This window comes from Anoplophora glabripennis, unplaced genomic scaffold, assembly GCF_000390285.2.
Source record: "Anoplophora glabripennis isolate ALB-LARVAE unplaced genomic scaffold, Agla_2.0 scaffold234, whole genome shotgun sequence".
Lineage (NCBI taxonomy): Eukaryota > Metazoa > Arthropoda > Insecta > Coleoptera > Cerambycidae > Anoplophora > Anoplophora glabripennis.
The window spans coordinates 710,374-718,551 of record NW_019418014.1 but is presented as its reverse complement, the minus strand read 5'-3'; the positions used below and the strand labels follow the sequence as shown (position 1 = coordinate 718,551).

Sequence of the window (8,178 nt, the reverse complement as noted above, 5' to 3'; positions counted from 1 at the left end):
CTTTATTCTGAGAACCAATTTTCTTTTTATTTGCAAGGCAATTAGTGAGACAACTACTATCATATGTTTATCTAACACTTTCACTATCAATCACAATTTTCATCATCAGTACTGCCATCACTGTCTCCATCACTATCATCTATTACATTTTCGACTATTTCAGGATTGGAACAGTTGGTTCCAAAACAATTTGTACATGCAATTGTGCATGTAATTCCATGCTTCCTGCACCCACAAGATCTGCATTGTCGGTAATCGGATTTTGTCGCCTAATTGTTATGCATTATCCGCAGTCGCACGGACCCAAGAGATTATTTTGAAAATCCATGATCCATGAAATATTCTTCGGTTTTAAGGAATATTTGTTTGATTTATCGAAATGTGTCTCTTGGGAACGGTTTGTCCAGGATTTCTCTAATTCTAAGACAATGTTTCTCAGTGATAGACAAGCTAAGATTAATGGATATTTTCCAGTGTCAGATTTGGAATCCCCGACCCCGAAAACCCGGGGTCGTCGGACATAAGTTTCTGTGTCAGAATCGAAATCCCCGACCCCAAAAACCCCCGAGTGGGGATTTAGAAGGCAATTACTCAGCTATTCGATGTTTTACAGAAGGCTCCCCGCTTGCCCCCCTGGGGGGCTCTAGGGCCGTTGGGCATATTTTTCAGGGTCAGATTCGGAATCTCCGACTTCGAAAACTCGTGCACACAAATTTCTACAACTCTTATTCAATTTTTACCATTTTTTGAAAATTCGGAAAAATTGATGCACTCCAAGATGCACTTTATCCACCCGCAATGCAGTTTCGATCCAGCCCCAAAGTGTAATACATAGACTTTTTTCCTGATATTTTTCCGAAGACAATGCCGAAAACCGCAACTCGATCAGAAAAAAATTTCCGTATTCTGGGTGATTTTGGTCTAACTTGCCTGGACTATGTTTGACCAAGCCTTTAGGAAATTAAAGCTAACCCAACTGGTAAATTCGATGATGTGCATCCAAATTCTCATTTCACATTTTTGCATCGACGTGTCTATTAAGGTTAAGAATGACGTGATTTTTATTTATCTAATTGTTTATTTTGAAATTGCAAAATACCCAATGAAACAAAAAAATGACACAAATAAATCATTTACGTAATACGTATATAGTAGACAACTTACCGAAATACCCATATTTGCTAAAGAATCAGATGCTCGCTCTAAAGCATTTTGCTTTGAAGAATGTTCAAAATAGTGGACAATGTGACCACAGAACTCCACAGCAATACCAACACTCTGAAAATACATTTTTTTCTAATATAATCATCTTTAATGAACCTCGTATACACCATATTAGTTTACATAACTTTTTAATTTTCTTTTCTCACCCTTAAAAAATTAAGTGCCATGTACAAATAATGTCTAAAATAGTGTTTGGACCAATTATTTGTTATGAAAGACTCGATGCTCCTAGTTCTTTATAAATACAAAAAATATAACGAGCGTTCAAATAAAAACGTGGTCAAGTTGGTTCTGAAAATTTGGACGTAGGGCGTAGCGTATAGCAAATGAACTTAAACGTCATCTGTCAAAGCGCTATATCGCCGCTATCAATTTGAATATTTTCGTTTTAAAAAGCGTTTAAAATGGTGTTTTCTCAAGAACAAAAAGTGTTTATCATAGAGTCCTACTTTAGAAATGGACGCAAGATTGATGGAATATGGAAGTATTCTATTGAGGAATGTTTCATAGAATTTCAAAATCAATTTCCCGGCGTTGTTGAGTACAAAATTTTTCAAAGTGCAGTTCAGCGTTGTGTTAATGTTTTTCGTGAAACGGGCAGTGTAACAAGAAAAGAAGGAAGCGGCCGACCTAAAAAGCGGACTGAAGAATTAAAAGAAAATGTCCAACAAATAATGGAAAATGCGCCAAGAACTTCTGTACGTGTTTTATCACAAATGGTGGGAGTATCAGTCGGTACCTGCCACACAGTGTTAAAAAAAGATTTGCGTTTGTTCTCCTATCGTTTAACTTGTCAGCAAGAACTTCATGAAGTTGATTTTCCGCGACGGGCTGTATTTTGTGAATGGTTTTTAAACAACTACGGTGAACTTCATAATATCACCTTTTTTTCTGATGAAGCCTGGTTTCATTTAAGTGGTTACGTAAACTCACAGAATATGAGAATGTGGTCTTCTGAAAAACCAGATAACTTTTTTGTCGAGGGCCCTCTACACGCTCAAAAAATTGGAGTTTGGTGTGCTCTCAATCGAAGGAGGATTTATGGACCTATTTTTTTTAATGGTACTCTTACTGCGCAAAGGTATAGAGAAGAAATTATCGCTCCTTTTGTTAACCAGCTGGAAGAAAACGAAATTACAAACTTTTACTTTCAACAAGATGGCGCAAGGGCACATACGGCAGGCGAGACGATGAATATGTTGAGGGAAGTTTTCCAAAATCGACTAATAAGTCTCAATGCTGAACATGAATTTCCACCGAGGTCATGTGATATTACGCCGTGTGATTTCTTTTTGTGGCCTTACCTTAAAAACACTATTTTTGAACTGCCTATTCCTGATTTAAACCATCTGCAGGCTCGACTTATAGACAAGATTCGTGAAATTAACAATACCCCGAGCATCTTAGAAAATGTCTTTAATTCTTTGAGGAACAGGTGTGAAAAGTGCTTGGAACAAGGAGGGGGACACTTTCAGCAGCTGCTTTAATTTATTGTTATAACAAGGAGGGGGACACTTTCCGCAGCTCCTTTAATTGTTTGTTATTGTTATCACGATTATTCTTTAAAATAAAGTTATATAGTCATTAACGTTATTGAAACTGACAGCTGCTATACAGCTCGTTGAGAAATGAGGTTAAGTTGGTCGCTATAAGCTACTCCCTACGTCCAATGTGTCAGAGCCGACTTCGACCACGTTTTTATTTGAACGCTCGTTATAAACAAACAATCATTTTTCATGGATGCTTTTCACTCTTGATCAAGGATTTTACCATCATTTTATATTTATATTTAGGGTCAGTCGAGATAAAAGTGAGACAATGAAAAAATTGCGCAAAAATCACAATTCTTAAAAATTTATATTACTATTCCTGTTTCTTAATTTATTTGCATGGATAATTTGCTCAAACTTTTTTCTGTGTTCACAAAACCATTTAAAAATTTTTAAATTCCTGCTTCACCTTTCACTTCCTTAGCCTTACCTAGGAATCTTTAACCTGCTGTTTTTGTTCCCGGGCTAGGCTCTGTGAGAGCGGACTCACTACTCACTATTAAAACTCTTAGGCCTGCCTTCATACTTTGCATTTGCAGTCACCACTGAAGATGCTGGAAACATTGGATGTGACCAGTTGCAGAGGCCATTACAGAACGTCCCAGAGGATCACCATTGCCTGAAGAACTGACCAATAAGAGCCGAAATTAACATTAGGGAGAGCCTAAGGGTTCTTATAGCGAGTCTGCCTCCACAGCCTCTAGCCCGAGAACAACAAGAGCAGGTCAAAGGTTTCAAGGTAAGGCTAAGGAAGAGGAATGTAATTCTGTAACTGACTCCGACCAGGCATAACATCAAATCCGAAAAACCATCATACTTTAAATATCAGCAAGGGCTATGAAAGCCTTATAACCACTTTTGTGTAGGTATTTAATTTTTAATTATTGCTTTAAACTCAGTACCTATCCATATGAAGAGAAACCAAATTTTTATTGAGAGGAGGGTATAAGGGAAAGTAGATATCCAATTTAGACAAAAAAAGCTTAAGGGGTCCTACTAAAGGCATTACTATATCGACAAATTGTATCTTCCTTGTAGAATCAATGGTAGGTAGAGGCACTCAGAGACGAGGTTGTAAATATGTGTTCAAGTATTAATAAAACCTTTAAATTAACGTGTATTATTTGATTTAAGATTTATGCGCGAGCAAAAATGAGACATTCTAATGCTTGAATAAATGGCGAAAAGCATTTTTAAATGCCATTAACATCTTTCGTTAAACGAAGGCTATATTTATTTTTACCAATATTCACCCTAATTAAAAAATTTTTAACATCAATACAAAGAATCAAAATGCGTCACAATGGACATTAATTATAAATTATATTAAAAAAATTAAGAAAGATTTTTTCATTTTCGTTGTATAATAAAACAATTAGGTAAATATCACCTCTTATTGTGAATCCAATGACATCATATGTCATAATAAGTTTGCGTCTGAGTTAGCTCCGCCTTCAAATGCTCAGTGGAAACGTTAAGGGAAACACTTCAGAAGTGTATTTATACATCTACGTTCGAGGGAATAAGATCGTGTACTCAGGGCTATATAAAAATTTCAAAAACGACTTTTAAAAGGATTTGTTTCGAAAGTGACAAAAAATTAACAAGGCAGTCACAAAGAGTGATAGCAAATGTGATATATTGTATGCAGTGTGAATCTGATCCAAATCGTTCTGTTCAGGAACTTAAGAAATAAGCAAGAGAAGCGTTCAAAACATTGCTCAGGAAATGAATGCTGTTACGAATGGTGAAAAATCTGAAAAATCAAGCTTTTTAACACCAATTAAGAAAAGGGAAAAGTCAGCCCCCAAGTCTGGCTCGGATAACTTGGATATGGCTCTTTTTCAACATATATACGGATATCCGAGAAGATGACGCCCATCACTAAAAGGATTCACCAAAAATTTATACTTAATAATTATTCGAGAAATCATCAAAAGACTTCCCAAGAAAAATAAAATTTCGACGGGTTAAAACTTATGGAGAAACAGAAAACTTATGAAGAAACCCGAAATTCATCTGTAGCGACTTTATTTGTTAAGAAGCATGAAACATTATAGAGAAAAAAACAAGCCTTTTATTTTCATGAGACGAAACATATTCATTCTTCTCATAGGCATAATAGTGGATGGATTGAAAGCACAAATAATGGTTTATGTCGGCCAATTTCAAAAGATCAAAGACATTATATTGAATGCTGCAAATAATAATGGATTCGAACCCAGTAAACACTTACAACTGTAAGAATGGTTACTATCATAATGACATGAACATTGAAAATTATAAAAAGTGATTGTTATTCCCTATTTAGAGCCAAGAAGTATGCTAGTCTCCTTACAACAATGCTCAAATTGAAGAAGTCCTAATATGGGTTTGAGTAAAGCGGAAATGAAACACATCGAAGCATACTTTACATGCCTTGTACAATTTAATTAAAATAAATAAACGGGCATATAAAATTTTTGTGATAATCAAAATTTTAAATCATCACGGACATGGCGCTTTACGGCTTCTGCTGTACTACTCAGATTTAAGCCCCATCGAATTAATTTGGGCTGTTATGTAAAAGATTGTTTCAAACAGGAATGTTAACTTAATTTAGCATCATTTACAATGAACTTTTTTTCAATAGTTTCAGTAGAATAATAGAAATCTCAATCTCAGTGATAACAGTAATAGTGAACTTCTTAGTAAAAGTTCAGGTAGGAACTTTCCTGGTATTCTGCCATTATAATTCTTTTTAATTGTAATTTCAGATTTTATATTATTTTTATATTATGTATAAAACATCCTTTGCATATGTAATTCGTCTTATTCTTTCTACCATGGCACAGTTCTACCTGAGACAAAACTCAAACTGGTTGTGTCGGTCTATAAAATGATGACAGTGCTCATTGATCAAGAGCCAACATCCATGAAAAAATGATTGTTTTATTTAAATAGAACCAAAGTCCCTAGAAGTCCATGTCACTGATATAAATAGTTTCAGACAATTATAATTATTATATTATAATTATACAAGGTAAGAAATAATTAAGTGTAAAATATTGAACCAAATCTTCCTCAGATCAAACCAAAACAATATCTAGTATACAAAAATTGACAAAAAACATTTCTGCAATTAAATTTACTTCCTTTTCGAATACACAAGTAAATAAATACAATAAAACTGCTCTATATGTTATGTGCAATATAATATGCATTTTTATTAGTCATCAATAGTAACACATGACGTTCACTTACCATAACTAAGTTTACTAAAGAGACTGCATTTAAGGTGATATTCCATATCCACATCATCCCCATTAAATGTAGTACAACCATGAATACAGTTACCGTTATAATTAATGATGAAAAAATATTAAATCCAGTAACAATAAATGTTATCACCAAAACTAAAGCCAAAGAATAACCCAAAGATTCTATCGTATTCATCCATATTGTCAAATATTGTTCGTAATATACATAAAACACACTGAAACATAAAAAATGTAGGTAAGGATCACGTTTTGACTAAATAAATGCTGTAGAGGGTCTATCTTTTCTAATATACTAACAAAATATATTCCGGGCGAATATTTTAGGAAAAATGATATTTATGAAAAATTATATAAGTTATATTTTCCTTCAAACTGTAGACATTATTTGTTGGACTGGTCATTTAGCAAGTACACATCTATCGGCGCATTTGTTAATTATACGAGAAAGCAGCTCAAAACGATTTGTATATTTGTCAAATTTATACTACGAAGTATACTGCTTTCACTTGGTCTCTTCACTTCAGAAATGTAGTGATCATAGGATCATAGCAGTCGTTCTGAGAATGCCATGTCTTCTGGCACATTTATGTTTATGACTGGATGGCTATTTGAAGGTTAAGCAAAAAAAGGAAAATGAAAAGATAAAAAATATATTTTAATAAATGTTGTCCAACACATAAGAAGCTATTAAATCGAGTCAAGAAAGAATGCATGACACAATGAGAACGAAATGGACCGCACGCTGATGTCATATCAAAAGCAGTCTATTACAATCAATAATAACTTTTTGTTTGTTGGTGAATATGCTATTCACATTTACATCCTTAAACGTCTACACCGTGATTATTCTAGAATTCGTTGAATGAAAAGCTTAATTTCATTTTTTTCTGACTTGGAATGTGTAAGGACATCGAAATAATAGGTAAACTCTGCAACAATAGTGTTTCAATTACATCCAGTCCTATCAAGGAGCCTCTTCATCCTTGGCCGGATACAAAAAAGCTATGATTTCGAATCCACATGGACTTTGGTGAAACTACGAGGGGGAAGAATTTTATAGTCGTAGTAGACAGTTTTTTCGCTTTACCATGATAAGATCAAATGAAGGTTCTCTTCGATGTTTACCATGGTGATTGTCATCAAAACCTTCAAGAAGAAGTAATGGTTGGACTTTGGAATGTTAACTGTTTGAATGCTACAAGTTGAACGGTAGAGCGCTAGCAGAAATTCAATGGTGATGATTGTGGCTAACTAGTGATGGATGTTTCATCCCTGATATGATTCGAGAAGCTTTGGTTGTTCAAAATCAGTGACTGGTAATTGACAAACGTTGCTAAGTCCACTTACGGCATCTAGTCTGCCTTGAAAAGATGATGTATCATTTAAAGCTTATTAAAAATGCTTATTTAATTAACTTTTTCCCTATTTCATATAAATTTTTAGAATATCAGAGTTCTGCGTAACACCGATAACATTGCCTAGTTGATCTCCTGTTTAGAATACACATATTACGTTAGATGTAAATACAGTGAATTCAACGGTTTTCAACAAGTTTTGTATTCAAAAATCATACATATTTATTTTAAAGACGACTTTTCATTTTTATTTTTTCAAAAAACTATTAATTACATTACATGTTCTACACCGAGTTCTACACTAAGATTTTTAAGGAACTTCTAACATTCCTCTATACAGGCTGTTATAAATTCGCTTCTCACTACAGGGATCTCGGAAACGGTAAGAGGTACGAAGTAGCTTAAATGGGGGCAAAGTTGCGTAATCAGGGGACCAATATTATGCCTCTAAAAAATCAAGGGTAATATGATTAGTTTTCGAAATATTTGAAAAAAGAACGAAATTTTGTAAATCCGATTTTGTTTCATTTTAGCTTTGTCTGAGGTGATATTGAAAAACGAAGAACAATTTCTCATGGCCACTTTTTGCCCTCTATCGAATGGCATAATCAATTTTTATATATAACGTTTCGTCTCTCCAGGGCCATTATCAACTTAATTTTTTTAAATACGACCCTGTATATTTTATTACATTTTTTGCAAGCCTTCATGATTCCCAATACTGTCAGCCCGAAATAGATTCAGACGTTTTGTCTCGAAAAATTCATCTTCAGTGTATTCGTTCCAAAT

At 34.2% G+C, this 8,178-nt stretch overlaps 1 protein-coding gene across 1 annotated transcript in view; it reads right to left on the bottom strand.

Annotated features, from left to right (window-relative positions):
- Nucleotides 1–8,178, bottom strand: part of LOC108909318 (Niemann-Pick type protein homolog 1B) — a 63,784-nt gene that overhangs the window by 7,095 nt on the left and 48,511 nt on the right. The window contains exons 21-22 of the mRNA XM_018713631.2: nt 6,018–6,249; nt 1,165–1,278 (exon numbers count right to left, since the gene is read on the bottom strand). Of these exons, the coding sequence (XP_018569147.1) occupies nt 1,165–1,278; nt 6,018–6,249 (346 nt within the window). The remainder of the gene's footprint in view (nt 1–1,164; nt 1,279–6,017; nt 6,250–8,178) is intronic.